The following is a 16,800-nucleotide window of genomic DNA, read 5'->3' as shown; positions in this document are numbered from 1 at the left end:
TTTTTATAAAATGTTATAAAAAATAGATCAGTTATAATCAAGTGGAGTGAGTGGAAAGACAACACATTTACACGTGAAGCAATATGTTTCACAACTAAATGGGATCAGCTGTTCATCAATGGTGACATTAGGCCCAGGGTAAAAAACAGGGGGAGGTGGCGCACACACTTATCCCACACTGTCCTGATGGCAGCTAGCTTGTCTCTCTGCCGTCGAGCTGGTCTGTCATCTTGGTTATCAAAACGGATAATCCTGGAAATTTTGTGGAAGTTTTCCAGAGACATTGATGCATGGAAAGGTTCTTGCCGGTTTCTGCATCCCACAGGATTCTGTGGATTCCCCTTTGGACCTCAAAACTCCTGCAAGGATAAGAACCCCAAAGTAGGCCTGCAGATCAATTTGGTCCATCTCCTTCCACCTCTCTCCAAAAACACACGTCCTTCTAGATTACTGCAATCCAGAATAATTTTCTGGATGGAATCTGGGATGAAAAGCTCAAATGAAGACTTGATGTCCTGCACATGAGTACCTGTCAGCCGTGTTGGCCCTGGCTTATCACAGTAACAGCTCTGTAGGGTGGCTCATTTCTTGGGCAAGAAGACCATTCAATTTCACCAGTTATTGACATCCATATTTCTTCACTTGCTGTCTGGTGGGCTTGTTCTGGTCCTGGAGCTGGCTGCAGATGGGGTACTCGTCTTTGTTTGGTTACTAAATGGTGCTCAACCTCATCCTCTTCTTCAAAGTCACTGTCAAACTCTGAATTTTCAGAAATGTGAAATATTCTGAACCCTCTTTGTCAACATCATCCTCCGAAGCCCCTCTCTCTTCCAAAATCAATTGGATGGCCCTCGCAGCAGATAATCTTTTGCCATCTTGATCAGTTGTGATAAAGAACCACACTGGCAAATTCTTATTTATAGTATTATGCCCCTAATTTGCAGGAGGGACAGGGTATGAGAAAATAAAATTTGGATCCCTCAAGAAAGAGGGTAAAATGTGCAGGAATGTAAGAGCAGACGGTGTTGATAGTTGAATTTTCAACAATGTTGCAACTTTGTGCGGGAGCAGGAGGGGAAGAAAACACTATCAGCAGCACCAGAGAGGAGGAAGACAGAGTGTGGGAACACAGGACCTGCACTTTCAACACTTTTATTAGGCCTGGGTCCAGTGGACCCAAACACCTTGTATGTAATGTAAATGCGTGGGGGGAGGTACAGTATGAGGTCATTGAAAATTAGTTCGGATTTATGTTCTTCACAGAAAATAAGCCAAAGCCAATGAATTTCAGGTTGAAAAAATAATTAATTGTTTAATTTTTCTTTTGAGAAAAACTGAAAACGGGTCTCACAGACCCGAACACCATACAAGGGTTAAATAGAACAGTGACAGTATAAGGTCCTCATAAGTGGATATCAGGCTGTTGTAGAGCAACAAATAGGACAAATAGGTGGCAATTATCTAGTTTATTCTGTGTTTACAATATTGAACAGTGTCACTGGTAAATAATACTACTCCAGTCAGTGTTACCTCATAGAAGGAAAAATAATAATAATAATACAGGCACTAATAAACGCAGAAGGACACCGTTTTCTTGGATGACTTCAAAATCACATTTTAGGATATCAGAAAACAAATAAAACAAAAACAACACAACAAACAAAACATCTGTATGTCAGGACCAGAAGCTGCACTTGAGAGTGACATTTTAAATGGAGGATAAGGAAGGAGTCTCTAAAAGAAAAGAAGAAAAAGTCCAAATCCTATGATGCAGTGCATGAAGTCAGCAACAGTGTGTACAGTGTCACTGCACAAAGACCTCATCAATGGCAAAAGACCATTTGATAGTCAGTAGAATCAGAGGGTCTGAGACTGGACTACACTGTGAGATTTTAAGTGTCTTTTCAGGTGACTGAGGCACGTGTACGTTTTTGCACACAGCTGACAGGCGTAGGGCCGGACTCCTGCATGGTTCATTGTGTGTTTTTTCAGTTCGCTGCCACGTGAAAAGCCTTTCCCGCATTCAGAGCACTCGTAGGGGCGTTCCCCAGTGTGAACACGCATGTGGAGCGTCACTTTGCTCGCCCTGGTGAATCCTCTCCCGCACACCAAGCACTTGTATGGCTTTTCCCCCGTGTGGGTGCGCCTGTGTATCTGCAGCTCTCCGGCAGAAATGAAAGCCTTGCCACAGTCGGAGCACAGGTACGGTTTCTCTCCTGTGTGAATCCTTACGTGTACGTTCAAGTTTCCTGACACGGAGAAACGCTTCTCGCAGTAGGTGCACTGAAAGGGCCTCTCGCCTGTATGACTGCGCATGTGAAGGTTCAGATCATGCTTGCTCTTGAAGGCTTTGCCGCAGCGTGTGCAAATCTGTGTCCTCTGCTGTGTGTGGCGCAGCTGGTGAGCAGTCAAACACGCAGCCGAGCTGAAAAACTTCCCGCACTGCTGGCACTGATTGGACAGCTGAGGAGGATGGATCTTTTGATGTGATCTTAGCTCGCTTATACCCGGGTATACCTCCCCGCACTGTCTGCATGTGAAAATGCGGTTCTGGTTGTGAGTCAGCTTGTGCTTAGCCAGCAGGTACATTTTCTTAAAACTTTTCCCACAGTAAGGACAGTCAAACTTGTGGATGCTATGAACACACTGGTGTCTACATTTTTCCTGCATAGACTGAAAGCTTTTCCCGCATTTGATGCAAATGTACGCTGCTTTTCTGCACTGTGTCCGCCTGTGACTTGATAGATCAGAGCTCCGCCGAAAAGCTTTCCCACACTGAGAGCACTTGTAAGGGTTTTCTCCGGTGTGCAGCCGCTGATGCTCCAGGAGTTCATACTTGTAAATGAAGCACTTCCCACACTGAGTGCATTTCTGTGCAACTCTCTGTCTGAGAGGGCCGATCACAGAGCTGGATACCACATGACTCTCAGCAGATGAAGAGGGAGCTTGGCGAGTTGTTGTAGCTTGGTCACCACACTCCTCCACAACATGTGTGTCAGGAATGCTGTCGGTGTCTTTTCCTCCCGCCTCTTGTTCTGCGCTGTGAGACTCTTCCTCATGTGGCCATCTTGTATCCCACATGTCACCATCTCTGGGCTCTTGAAAGGCAGCTGCTTCAGACACTCTTTGGTTTTCGAAAGTTGGTGCATTTGATTCCACATCTTTGGCGCTGTTGTCTATCAGGGAGACGGGGAGCGACAACGAGGAAAAAAGCCGCTGCTCTGAGGGAGATGGCACTGTTTGAAAGAGGAATTAAGAATTCAAAAAGAAAAGGGTCAATAAAAATAACTGCATCCAATACCAATGCATTTTTATCTTTTTCAATTAACTGAAGGTATTTGGCTATAGAAATCCAAAACACAGCTCCCAATGTCAATCACAGGACCTACAATAGAAATACTGCATCTGACAAATACATAACTCTGATTAAGTGCACATATACACTTAAATTTTATTTATAGAGCCTCAGTTCAGCAACAGCAGTCATTTCAAGGCATCTTATACTGTATGTAGCACACATTATGAACCCATTACAGACTGTCAGGTAAAGAGCCTACAGAGTGAAGAGAATCCTAATGATCAGATCACTCTCTGTGTGCAAGCACTTGGAGATGCTGAGGAGGAAGAACCCTTTTAAACAGGAAAGACCCCCGGCTTAAGCATCATTAGTTTGACTATGGTTGCGGGGGGATGTGAATGAGAAAAGAAAGGCAGACAGACTCACCACTTGAATCTATCTTGGCCATTTCACTATTGCGAGGCCTGGTTCTGAGCAATACTTTGATGTCATCAGCTTCAGTTACACAGTGCATGTACTCCTCTACCTCAGCTGGTGTATCACTGATCCACAAAGCAGCCTTTATCAGATAAATAATATGATTTTAATGCACAGGCCTTAGACTGCTAATCTGTGAAAACGCCCTAAAAATAGTCATTTCTTACAGGTAAAGACTGTGGACCTCTACCTGTTTAAAGTCTGGTACTGGCAGCAGCTCTTCCAGTTTGGAGAAGAAGTCACAGAGAAGCTTTTCCAGTGCTGTGTCAAAGTCGGGCCCATACGCCACAGGAAACACATTCTATCAGGCGAAAAGTTATTATTAAACACCCTCACCTATTTATATTTAGACTAACTGTAAGACAAAAGCAGAGACACACTTTGAGGAAGTGTTCTCTCCCTTCTGAGTCGTCCAGGAGTCTCTGAACAAATGTGACAATGTTGGCTTCAAGAGGGTTACCTTCTGGATAGACCTGCAGAGTTAAATAAACAGTTAAAGTCAAGCAGAGCTTCTGAATCAGCCAATAACCAACATCCAGGAACGTTAAGCACTACACACCTGTCGTGAGCGAGTTTGCAGCAGGCAACCCAAGTGTGTTTTAATGCCTCCGAGATCCTCAGAGTTTAACATTTGCAATATCATCTGGAAGAGACGTTAAGGACAGACAAACAGTGAAAGATCAAATGTAAACAGTGAAATCTACCTGCTGCCTCTTTCTGTTCTACTTACAGAAAGACTTGCCTTTAACTACCTCTTGTTACGAACTTGCATGTTCATGTGTTTGTTTTGTGCAGGTGATGTATCTTTTTATGTTAATTCAGCTGTGCCAGAGCCCTGCTCCGATTGGTGTGTGGATACACTGCCCCGACGTGACTGGTTCCAGCTGGAGGACCCGCCCATTAAAAGAAGGCTGGAGTGTTATGGCGGGAGAGGTCCTCGCGTTTCATGACCCAGCAGTGTACCTGTGGCAGCTGCTGGCTGCAGTGCGGCTTAAAAGTTGTGGAAGTGGAGTGGGTAGGGGTGAGCTGCCGTTTCTTTTGATCACCCGTTTTCTCCTGTTTTGAATTAGTTAAGGAGCTCAGACTCTGTCTTTATTTTTGGACTTTGTTTTAGGAAGGTCAGGGGTGTGGGATTTGTGTAGATTTGTTTTTGTTTATTATTTTGGCCTTGGCTCACCCTGAAGTGTTGACACTCCCGTTTTGTTGTTCCTTTTTTTCCACTTTGTAAATAAATCACATTATAACGAACGGATTTGTTTCCTCTGGCTGCTTGGGTCTTGGTCTTGAGCGAGTGCCTCACTCATGTTACTGCCTGGCCCTAGACGGGTCGTAACACCTCTGTATCTACAAATGTGACACTAAAGATTTAAGAAAAAGTATTATGTATATTTGTTACTCATATCATCTTCAAGACAAAGTAAAGTTTTGGAGTTTGTGATCATCCATCCAACCATTCGCTTCCGCTTATCCTTTTCAGGGTCGCGGGGGGTGCTGGAGCCTATCCCAGCTGTCATAGGGCGAAAGGAGGGGTACACCCTGGACAGGTCGCCAGTCTGTCGCGGGGCTAACACATAGGGACAGACAAACATTCACCTAGTGGCAATTTGGATTAGCCAATTAACCTATCCCCACAAGCTGCATGTCTTTGGACGGTGGGAGGAAGCCGGAGTACCCGGAGGGAACCCACGCAAACACGGGGAGAACATGCAAACTCCACACAGAAAGACCCCGGCCTGATGGTGGAATTGAACTCAGGACCTTCTTGCTGTGAGGCAACAGTGCTAACCACTGTGCCACCAGTTTGTGATCAATGCAATGCTTTTATTTTGTTGTTAGATTAACAACTGCACGAGCCAACATAATCCTTACAAGTTTGTAAAATGAGAAATTCCACAGTCAGACAAATATGCAAATACCTAAGAAATTTTAACATGATAGAAATGTGACTAATACATGTGGAGACTGAATCCGCAGTATGTTTCCTTACCTTTGCCCTCAACCCCACAGTGAGCAGTGTCACCTGATGGCTTGTTAAGATGTCGGGAATGGCTTCAGATACCAAGGACACAAATTCCTCCACTTTCCCATATTGCTTGACGATTTTCAGATGAACCACCTTCCACATCACAGCCGACATCACCCGCAGTGGTGGAACCAAGAGCCTCAGCGATGATGGAGGCAAGGGCCCCTCTGTACGTGCTAGAACAGTACATTGATCCTTTCAATGAATCTGTAGAGACTCCTACAGCATCAATATTCTTCACACTTTGAACAGTTGGAATGAGAAAACTATTCATAAAAACACAGGTGTCGGTACATAAAAACTCAGTTTTCTTTAGGTTGTTTGTTCTTCTTAAAAGAAGAAAATATGGTGTCAGGTAGAAGTCAATGAAGCCACACGTGACAAAGATTTTAATAGGCTTCCATTAGTTGTGGGGAGAAAAAAAATGAAAACACCAAAGTATCACAATATTTTTGCGTGCCAGTACATACGCTGAGAGTACTATGAACATGTGAGCTAATCTTATGCACCACTATCCTGAGATATTAGCTGAGCAAACTTACATGAAATCGGCTCAACCATTAAAAAAAACATCCAATATTGGACACGTCTAGCTTAAGAAAGCTACCTCCTAATTTAGAGCAAGCTCAGTCCCAAATGTGCAAATAGGATACCATCCTCCATCTCTGCCTGCCTGCTGATTATACTGAATTTTTTCACATTCTGTGAATAATTGCAACTCATGGTGACTAAATGCTTGTTCAGAGCTTTAAGGTGTGGCACACTCATGACAGCATTTGATCGCAAGGCGATTGCACAGTTCTGATAGGACGCAACCTATCTGCAAACAGTTGCAGTCTGATTTGGACTGACAGCAATCACTCAGAGAGATTATTGGTTTCTAAATAATAAGTGTCAGATTGCCAACATGCTGCTATTAGTCTGAACTAGAGCTGGGCGATATATCGAGTTTTTAAAACATATCGATATATTTTTATACGAGATATAAGATGTGACAATATCCTTTATATCGATTTAGTCTATGTTACGTTATAATTATAGTTGTGGAGCCGCAAGTTTGCCTCTCTTTCGTCCACTTTTGTCTCTACGCAACGTTACTCGGCCTCGCCTCTCTCCTTCACTGAAGACAACTCCCCCTCCTCCCCCATCGCTTCATGTGCAGGCAGCGACAAGATGTTAACGGAGATTTGCCGTGTCCGAGTTACTGCGCATCGCCCCATGCGTGGGGCTGGACGGCGTCAACGTGTTAACGAGCTAACCATGCTAACGAGCTAACCGCGCTAACGAGCTAACAGCGCTAACCCTAAAATCCTTTCATTCTCTCAAAAGTTGACAGCGCGCCTTATGTATGAATTCTGGTTGTGCTTGATGGCCGCGAACCGATTTTATGTGGTACACGGCGCTCAGCAATCTGTCACAAATGTTTGAGTACGACTTTGGTCAGCTACGGAGCTGCACCGCTTGATAGATTGTCGGCACATTACGGCTACTGAGGAGCTTCGCGGAGTGATACGAACTGTGCTTCAACGTAATATTACCCTACTGTGTATAAGGACCATAAATGGCACCTGTAAGAGACGTGGTTATGAAGCGGATTTCAAACTCCAGGCTATCAGTCACACAGTAAAACTTGGGAACAGAGCAGCTGTGAAATCTGTCTGTCTTTGTTATTACGCTCAGCGTCTTTTAGTTTACATTTTGACTGCACAATTGTGAGCTCTTTGTTTAGCACAAAAACAACCTTGTTTTCTTTTATTTATGGAGCATTATTATTTAATGAATGCTCATAATTTAATTTTGAGTAAATTTTATGTACATCTGTGCTGTATGTTAATAAAAGTGCCTGTGTGACATCTGGGACACAGCTTTGACTAAGAACTCTCTTTTTGTTCTTACTTTATGGCTTAAAAAAAAATATTGAGATATATATCTTATATCGCCATCCAGCTAAAAAATATCGAGATATGAATTTTGGGTCATATCGCCCAGCCCTAGTCTGAACGAGCCTTTGTCAGTGAGCACAACTCAAGGGGACCCGAGTCCACTGGCTGTCCGCTGATTGTATTCTGGTTATATTCCTACAGAGCAGGACGGTTGCTGATCGCAAAGGAAACACTTAAATGTAAATTTCCGTCTATACAGTAAGCAACAGCTGTGATTTCCCCACAATTTATCACAGTTAATAGCTGTATTATCAGAAACTTAATTGCATGGAATTGTTTCAGGTTTTAGTGACAGTATTGGTACACTTGACAATCTTATTGTCATAAAAAAAAATGAAGTGAAATAAAATTTTCTCATTGGACAAAACAAATAATGACAAAGTTTAACTTTAAGAACATAATTGGCAGTTGAAAAAAAGATGATAAGTGACAATATATGTCATTGCAATACCCAGCATATTGCAAAAATGTCAAAAATCACAATAATATTGTTTTGTAAATTAAGTATCGGTAATACTGTATTGTGGGGTGTCCGGTAAGTCCCACCTCGAGCTTCTAGCTTGTGTTATCTTATTGATGTGTGATATGAATGTGTGCTTAGGATTGGTCCACCCTTTAATTTCTTATCTGTGTATGACACTACTACCTTTCTGTGTAATTAGGATCTCTCTTATGTGTTATCTTTCATGTGAACAAAATAAGACTGAAGGGGCACTGCCGAGCAAAAACAAACCAAAAAACTTTCATCGTCTGTGATTTATCGGCAGGAAATTTACTGAATATTTTTCAAAGTGCAGTATAATTTCTTCGACTTTTTTTTTTTCACAAGCTGTCGAAAATGAGTCAAAGAGAGGAAGTTAACGTTAGCGGAAAAGCTAACAACATCAAGACAAACAAAGACAACCGATAAAGAAAATTAACCTTTACCCATGTTGTTATCCTGAAGAGCTACAGCTGTTCAGCGGACACTGAGGAAGGCTCCCTCATAAAATAATCTTCCCGCTGGGGTAACGCTGACAACAAGCACTCGCTTCAACACACCTCACCGTTTCCAGTAGGCGGACAAACACAGCAGAGTAACTTCCGGACTCTTCTTCGTGGTGCATATGTTGGGTTGACAGCTCTACCGCCCTCTACTGTCTGCTGCAAACAGCTCAATAACAGCAATTACACGCAGTCAGAGACGTCTCTGCCAGTTTATTCAAGCTGTAAATGTAAATGAAAAAAACCCTCTCTGTTATACGTCTTTAGTGGTAGTTTATAGCCTAAATGACAGTAGTATGAAAATGATTAATATCATAACATTTGGATGAACAAAAAAAAATTATAAAGAGGAGGACGAGAAGATAAGCAGAAGCGATCAGAAGGCCATAGTAAATCACCAAACCTTTATCACATGTTCTCTAGTTTTTCATTAATACTGCATGTTGATGGGCCTTGTCTCCTTTCCAAACTAAATCTGCTCATCCTTCAGACTCATGTGTAGTTGCATGAACCCCCTGGTGGTGGCAGTGAAGGATATGAAACAGTCATGGCTCAGTAAGTATTTATCAGAGGCAGAGGATCCATGGGAGAAGTAATTAGATAGTGCCTCATCAGGCCATCTGGGCAGTATAAACCAACATGACTAAGTAAATACCCTGCAGCACATGTGGTGACTGACAGACGCAGTACCTAAAAAGGCTATTTCCGCTCTTTTCTGTTTTTGTTTTCTTTTGTTTGTTTGTGTTCTTTATGTGTCTCTCAGTCCTTTCAGTAAAGCCAGCCTTGGTTTTTACTTTGCTGTCACCCACAGCCACTCGGTCCAGGACTAAAAAGTTACAACAACATGCAAGCTAGCTATAACTTTGTATTCCAATATCAATAAAACTGGGTGATAAACTACTAAAATACACGTGTTGCAGTGTGGACATCAAGTAAGAAAATCTAACTCACTGTGAACAGATTTCAGGTAAGAGGATCTTTATCAAAAAACCTGACTGATTGAGTCCATAAAGTTTATTTTGTTTAGTTTTTTAAGGTACCCAAAGTCTGTAGGATCATTAAAGAAGGCTTTAAAATCAACTTCACATATAGAACAATTAGATCTATTTTCTTTTAGAAAGAAAGTAATTTAAAAAGAAAATTACCCATATTTAAAGTATTTGAGGCTTAACATGAAAATACCAAAAGCAGTATATAAACAATTTTAATTCCAGAGAAGTTGGAACAGAGATTTAAACTGTTTCATGAAAAATATTAGCTCAATTTCAATTTGAAGGCAGCAACAAGTTTTAAAAACGATGGGATGGGGGCAACAAAAAGGCTGGGAAAATAATTAGTATTACAAATACATCTGCAGTTGGCAGCATGTCAGTAACATGATTGGGTATAAAAAGAGCATCTCACATATAAAGATGGGCAGAGGTTCACCGGTCTGTAAAACACTGTGTTTACAAATGACACATGATACAAATCTGATTGTGTGTCATTTAAAATGAAATTTGCCAAAGTGGTCAGAAAAATCAGAGATTTTAATTCTTTTTGGTCCTTCAGACTAAAGAGGAGAGGGGCCATCCAGCTTATACTCAGTTCAAACGCCTCCATCTCTGATGGTGTAGATGTGATTAGGCAGCTTGCGCATCTGGAAATGCACCGTCAATGCTGAAAGGTGTATACGGGTTTTAGAGCAACCACGCAGACCACATCTTCTTCATTGAAGGCCTTGCATATTTCAGCAAGATGATGCTAAACTGGATACTGCATCTATTATAACAGCATAGCTTTGTAGTAGAAGAGTCCGGTTCTTTACACAAATGAACAACATTTGGAGCATCATGAAACAAATGCTATGACAAAACTGAGGACAAGAGTGGGAAACGTTTCTCTCCCACAAGCCCAGCAGTTGCTCTCTTCAGGTCTCAGATCTTTACAGACTGTTGTTAAAAGAGTGGATGTTACACAGTACTAAACATGGTCCTGTCCAGACTTTTGTTGAGCCTTTCACTTCCAAATAACCTTTTTTTTTCTTAAAATGGTGTATTTTCTTATGTAAACATTCATATTTTCTGTGCTCTACTGTGAATAAAATATGGGCTTATAAGATTTGGAAATCAATGTATTCTGTTTTACTTACATTTTACTGCACTGTCCCATTTTGGAGGGGGGGGGGGGGGGGGGGGGGGGGGGGGATTTGGATTGGATGTAGTTAACCACTGCAAAACTTTAGAAACTTCAGACTTTAGAAGGTCCATGCCAGGACAAAAGTGTCGACCACCTATTTAAGATCTTTTGAAGTGACATAACTTTTCACATAACTTTAAAAAGCTTTAAGCTCATATTCTTCTCAATTTTTTGCTCACAGTGTATCAATTTTTCCAACATAACGTTTTATTTTTAATGTTTTTCTTTCAATTTTTATCGCTTTTTTCATTTTTCTTTTCTTTTTTTTTTTTGGCAGAGACAGGCCATAAAAACCACAAAACCAAGAAGTCAGAGATTCATTAAAAACAGCTGAAGTGTAAATGTTTGTACTCCAAGAGTGGAGAACCAAGATTGACCTTAAAGACTGACGATGATGATGATGAGACACAACATGAGTCATGACCTTTTTAAAATTTATTGTTATATATATGTATGTATGAATATACTGGTGCCATATTCATCATATGTCCCTTGTATTAGGTGTTCACATCATATGCAGTCAGTGTTTCTAAAGCATTACGTTGTCGTTGCTTCTTTTTTATTTATTTATTCTTACTGTGGCTGTGCATTTTGTAATTACACATAGTGCCTTTTTAATCTTTTAAAAAATATTTTAGTTTCTCTCCGTGATGAAGCTTTAATCTCCGCCACATGTCCCAACGCTTAAAAAAAATCAGATCAATTACCAAGTCACATCCAGTCATGCCACATTTTTTTCCGGCCCTTCACGCATAAAAACCCAAATTCAATTTAAAGCGAGCATCTGTCTGTTACCACGGTTGAAGAGTATAGCGTGTGTATGGCGGACAGGTTAATGCATGTGTGCACGCAAGTGTGTAAGAGTGCGAAAGACAGGAAGAGAGAGAGGAAGACTGTGTGTGTGTTTGTGTGTCTGCGAGTGTGTAATTAAAACAAGTGAACCACCCCCCACCTTTTTTTCTTTTTTTTACACACAGATTATCCCTCCATCCCAGCTGGTCAGAGTTGGATTTGACCACCCGACAACGAGAGAGAGGAAATCTCTTTGGAGCTAAATCCAAATTGGCACCCTTGATTTTTTTTTTTTTTTAGCAAACTGAAAATGTTGGTGTGTTTAAACAATGAATTTGACACTAATATCTAAAACATATTAAGTAGAAAAACACACTGACGTCTCGAGGTATGAACACTGTAAAACTGGTTTTGTAGTTAGTTTTTGTGGCTCTTCAAAGTATTGCTAAATTTTTCGCATGTGTTATAAATCTCCCATCACTGTGTGATCACATCACATCACTGACACATGAGTCTGTGTCAGAATGAAAAAACTAAAATAAACTAAAAAAATAACAACAAGTGGAAATGATTAAGATCCCTCAGGCTGGTTGTTGAGGGGTTTTTGTGGTCATGTTGCTTTTGTGCTGGCATTATGAACAAATTTAAGCTGCAAAGGGCAATACGAGCACACTCACAAGGACAGCACAGTGATGCAAAGGTTTCTGCACATCTGTTTGGCTTTTTTTTTAAACACATGGACTCTGAGAGAGATTGAGCGAGAGAGAGATTTAATATCGCCCTGACTTGTAATGAGGTCAAATCAGTTAACTGGTTCCTCATGTGAAAATGAAGATGCTGGGATGCTGCTCGGTTCTGAGCGCAGCTTTAACTGTCCACTGTGTGGTCAGTGAAAATCCACAGGTCTGTAAAAGAGCTTTATTATCATTCAGTAAAACAATCGATAAAATGTTTAACCTAAGTGCATTACAGACAACCAGGTCCTCAAGGAAAGTCTTTTATATAAAAATGAAGATATTATATTTTTATAGTTTTAACATATCGTATAATGGCCACTATGAGAGTCACTGAAACGGTCTTTAAATATAAATATATCACAAAAAATATGTAAAAATTAGCTTTACACTCATCATACAGCCTAGAAGCTGTTTACGCGCTTAATTACAAAATGAGCTTTCAGTGCATGCATGCTCTTCAAACCCACATCAGTCAGATCAAATTAAACGGTCTAAAGAGATTCAGAGTGTGCGGACAATAATCAATATCAGGCACATGATTCAGGGATCATCAGTACACACAGCCCTTCTTAGTAACTGACACACAAGTTAAATGTGCAATGCAGTATACATGACAAAATAGCTGTAAAAGGTTTCATTGTAGTATATTTTTTTATAATGAATATGAAATACTGCTTGTTTTCTGTCATCTGAAAATGCATATATCACCTTCATTTAATCAATAATGATATTTTGTTGACAAAAAGTAGTAAAATGAATGTCATTTTATGGGTTTGGCTTGGCTATGTTTTTTCCTGCATTCTGGATGAGCAATTGCTAAAGTTGTAAGCTTTGGTTAAAACTGTAATACGGTAGTATGCATTAACATATTAAAACCTGAATTAGCACTTTAAAAGTGCCACAGTCAATTAAAACTAGAAACTTCAGCCTGCAGGCGAGACTGACTGCCATCAAAACATTTGGACATTTCTATCAAATTTGTATTTGTAGAAAATAACTTATTCAACAAATATATATTTTTAACTTCATGAAACTTTTAGCCAAATCTGTTTTTGATTGTATCGTCAGTTTGTTACTTAGGCGCATTCTTTAATACCTTTCTTTAATAATTTTTAATTTGCTGCATATATCTTGTATTTCTCAGTTTGAGAAACCAATTTCTTTTTTTGTCTGCTGTTCTCTCGGGGGGTTTGCTTGTCCATTTATCATGTAATCAGAGAGAAGCTTTTCACTGCAGGTGACAGTTCTTGGCCTTGAGGAGGGATGTGTTGCTTCAGACACAAATTTTACTTCACGAGGACTCCTGGTTTTAGCAATAAAAATTTATTAGTGTAAACTACTGTTGTAAATTCCTTGAAGTCATGATGTTGTTTCATTGGCATCTGTCATTGGATAGTTTTATTAATCTGCAAGTAAACACTCTCTAATCTAACTCTCTAATTCTGTAATGGCTCAGTCACACTAAAGTAAAAGTAGGATGGCAACCTCCTTGTGATTAGGAAAAATCAGTGATTGCATTTCATTTTTTTTGCTGTTGAAGACAGGTTGTAAGGAGTTGTGGTGGCCAGTTGCTTGCCCAGAGGGTGAAAGATTGTGACTGCACAGTTTGCCTGGTGGGCAGCAACCTGTCTCCAAAAAATTGTGGTTTAATTCAGACGGACTGCAGTCACTTTCAGACAGATTGTCGAAGGTTTGCAAATAAATGATTTATAAAGGCAGACAGACTGCAGCAATGTCGGCATCAGTCACACCCGACTTTTGTGTGAGCGCAACTCATCTGTGAGCAATCTCTTTGCTATGGGGACTTGACTCAAATGTTTGCCAACTGGTTGCAGCAAGTGCAGTGTTTAGTTGTCTTATAAAGTGGTGGATAAACAAATCCATTCAACGGAAGACCTTATTCTAAATCTGATTAATCTGCTTCTAACAACTTGGTGCCAGATATCACAAATGACCTTTGCAAGTCTTCTGGTTTCCTTACTTCAATGACTCAGAGTTGTATTTGCTGCACAGTGAGGACCAATACGATACAAGGGAGCTGGTTTTAATGTTGTGGCTTTGTCTTGATAGGTCTAGGTCGATATTAAAAAAGAGTGCGTGATTATGTCTGATGCCATATTGTGATATTTTTAAGATGACGTTTAACTTCAGAGCTGTCCATGGTACTCTTTTGAACGTTGTGGCATAACTGACATCTTCCATTAAGAAAATAGAGGCCGAGTTACCTAAAAACACTGCATATTCCCTCCATATCTGTTAAAATATAAAAGCTTTTTTTTTCTCTTAGACCGTGAGTAATTTCAATGCATATTCTCTGCTGTAAACAAAACAGACAAAAACAATACAATCACCCTCCGTTCAACTGACTCTCAAAGAAAAGTTTCCTCATAGTTTTCCCCAGGCTCCCTGAGTTCAGAGTCTCTGGATACTGATCGGGTCACCTCAGAGAGGCTCAGAGAGGCTGCCCTGGTCACACTATCATAAGATGGTGGGGAGGATGTTATAGTGTCGTCTGCTGTCTCTGCAGCCCCCACAGGCCCATAATGCTGGATCATGGTGGCTATCAGACCCTCCGTTTCTGGAGCATTCTCCACATCCACAACTGTCTCGTAGTTTATCTGTCTGTAGAGGTAGGACGCCTGCTTCATCTGCCGGCGCACAAGATGCCTCCTGTAACACCTCTGGATGACGATCGCAGACACCTCCTCGAGTTTGCGCCGCAGTGTGGAGGTGATGGGCTCGTGGGAAACTTTGGACGGGTTGGTCATCATGAACTTCTCCTCCATTTGCTGTTTCAGGGCATCCATTTCCCCCGACTCTCCCAGTACGCGCTTTGTGAAGGCAAACAAAATATCCAGGCAGTGGATTCTGTCCCCACTGACCATAGGGAGGTCCATGGAGATCAGGTGGATTTTGTTGGGCTTTGGGATACGCAACGGTTCCGACAGAGTGTCAGCAAAGTTCGACAGCATGGAGAACTCAATGAACTGCGTGGCCTCTGAGTCAAACTTCTCCCAAACCTCGTAAAACATTTCAAAGTCATCCTCGCTCAGGGGCTCTGTGCTCTCCTCTGTGGCAACACTGAAGTTCTCCAGAATGATAGCTATATACATATTTACCACAATGAGGAAAGAAATGATAATGTAACTGACAAAGAAAGCTATGCCCACCGAGGGGTTGCCGCAGTTTCCTCGGGTGTTGGTGCCTGTGTTGATGAAGTTGAGGTCACACTCATCTGGGGGGCTGGACATTATAGGGCTGAGCAGGTTGTCCCAGCCTGCCGAGGTGCTGATCTGGAAAAGGCAGATCATACTATTCCCAAAGGTCTCGAAGTTAAACATATCATCGATTCCATCTTGTTTCTTCACATAGGCAAAGTTTGCCATGCCAAAGATTGCATAGATGAACATGACAAGGAAAAGTAGGAGACCAATGTTGAACAGTGCTGGCATGGACATCATTAAGGCAAACAGTAAAGTCCTTATTCCTTTGGCTGCACGTATAAGTCGGAGTACACGTCCTATCCTTGCCAGTCTGATGACTCGAAACAGGGTCGGCGATACAAAGTATTTCTCAATAATGTCAGCAAGAACAATCCCTGAAATGAGAGCAGACAGGAAGTGATTTGTCTCATTGCACAATGACACACTCAAATTAACCTGCAGCACTGTAATTCATATACTGTTCAAAAAGCCCTTTTTAATCAGAGTATAACATCAAGTAAATTAAACTTGTGGGATATTGATGTGGTCAGCTGTAATTGCAGCAAAATGTGGTTCTACAAAGTATTTACTCAGGGGACTGAATAATTACGCACACCCCACTTTGCAGTTATTTATTTGTAAAAAATGTTTGGAATCATGTATGATTTTCGTTCCACTTCTCACGTGTACACCACTTTGTGTTGGTCTTTCATGTGGAATTTCAATAAAATTAATTCATGTTTGTGGCTGTAATGTGACAAAATGTGGAAAAGTTCAAGGGGGCCAAATACTTTTGCAAGCCACTGTATTATGCTAACCATAGCTCTGTGCCTAGCCACCGCGCAGCACATCATTATATACCAGCTAGTCCAACTTCAGTAACCCTACAAACGTCACTGCTGTTTAGTTTTCCATCTTCATTTATTTTGGAAGTGATAGCAGAGCTGTACATTTTAATTTTTTCAGAAATCCCTCAGTCACAACATGCTATATCATGTTTAGGTAGAAACTAGCAAGCTAACTCCCTGCTAACTTCTAACTCATTTCATAAATTCTGTTTTCATGGATGCCTGGATGTTAAACTCAATTGTTACTCCTGGTAGAACAGCCACACAGATCATTTTATTAAAGATGAAAGAATTTAGACAGTGTTTAACTTTCAGCG

General features: G+C 41.0%; 2 protein-coding genes across 2 annotated transcripts in view; both read right to left on the bottom strand.

Annotated features, from left to right (window-relative positions):
* Positions 1-1,451: 1,451 nt before the first annotated feature.
* On the bottom strand, positions 1,452-8,805 carry LOC308383304 (uncharacterized protein). Its single transcript, XM_080861178.1, has 7 exons — positions 8,669-8,805; positions 5,763-5,974; positions 4,335-4,418; positions 4,156-4,248; positions 3,966-4,076; positions 3,725-3,857; positions 1,452-3,236 (listed from the first exon to the last, which is right to left on the bottom strand). The coding sequence occupies exons 1-7, from the start codon at positions 8,670-8,672 to the stop codon at positions 1,858-1,860; spliced, it is 2,016 nt and encodes a 671-aa protein (XP_080717304.1). The 5' UTR covers positions 8,673-8,805; the 3' UTR covers positions 1,452-1,857.
* Positions 8,806-12,617: 3,812 nt separating this feature from the next.
* Positions 12,618-16,800, bottom strand: part of LOC308412680 (sodium channel protein type 2 subunit alpha-like) — a 48,357-nt gene continuing 44,174 nt past the window's right edge. Inside the window, exon 27 of the mRNA XM_080907201.1 lies at positions 12,618-16,030. Within this exon, the coding sequence (XP_080763327.1) occupies positions 14,802-16,030 (1,229 nt within the window). The 3' untranslated portion in view covers positions 12,618-14,801. The remainder of the gene's footprint in view (positions 16,031-16,800) is intronic.

This window comes from Rhamphochromis sp. 'chilingali' (genome assembly GCF_963969265.1).
Source record: "Rhamphochromis sp. 'chilingali' genome assembly, chromosome: 16".
In the NCBI taxonomy this organism is placed as follows: Eukaryota; Metazoa; Chordata; class Actinopteri; order Cichliformes; family Cichlidae; genus Rhamphochromis; species Rhamphochromis sp. 'chilingali'.
Note: the sequence above shows the minus strand (reverse complement) of the source record. Positions and strands in the feature narration are given on the sequence as shown.

Bases quoted from the DNA above. Each gene is read 5' to 3' on its own strand.
- LOC308383304 (XM_080861178.1), bottom strand. The intron at 4,419-5,762 runs GTAAGGAAACAT...CGTCTCTTCCAG, and splicing joins CTGTGGGGTTGAGGGCAAAG to ATGATATTGCAAATGTTAAA. The intron at 4,077-4,155 runs GTGTGTCTCTGC...TTCGCCTGATAG, and splicing joins GGAGAGAACACTTCCTCAAA to AATGTGTTTCCTGTGGCGTA.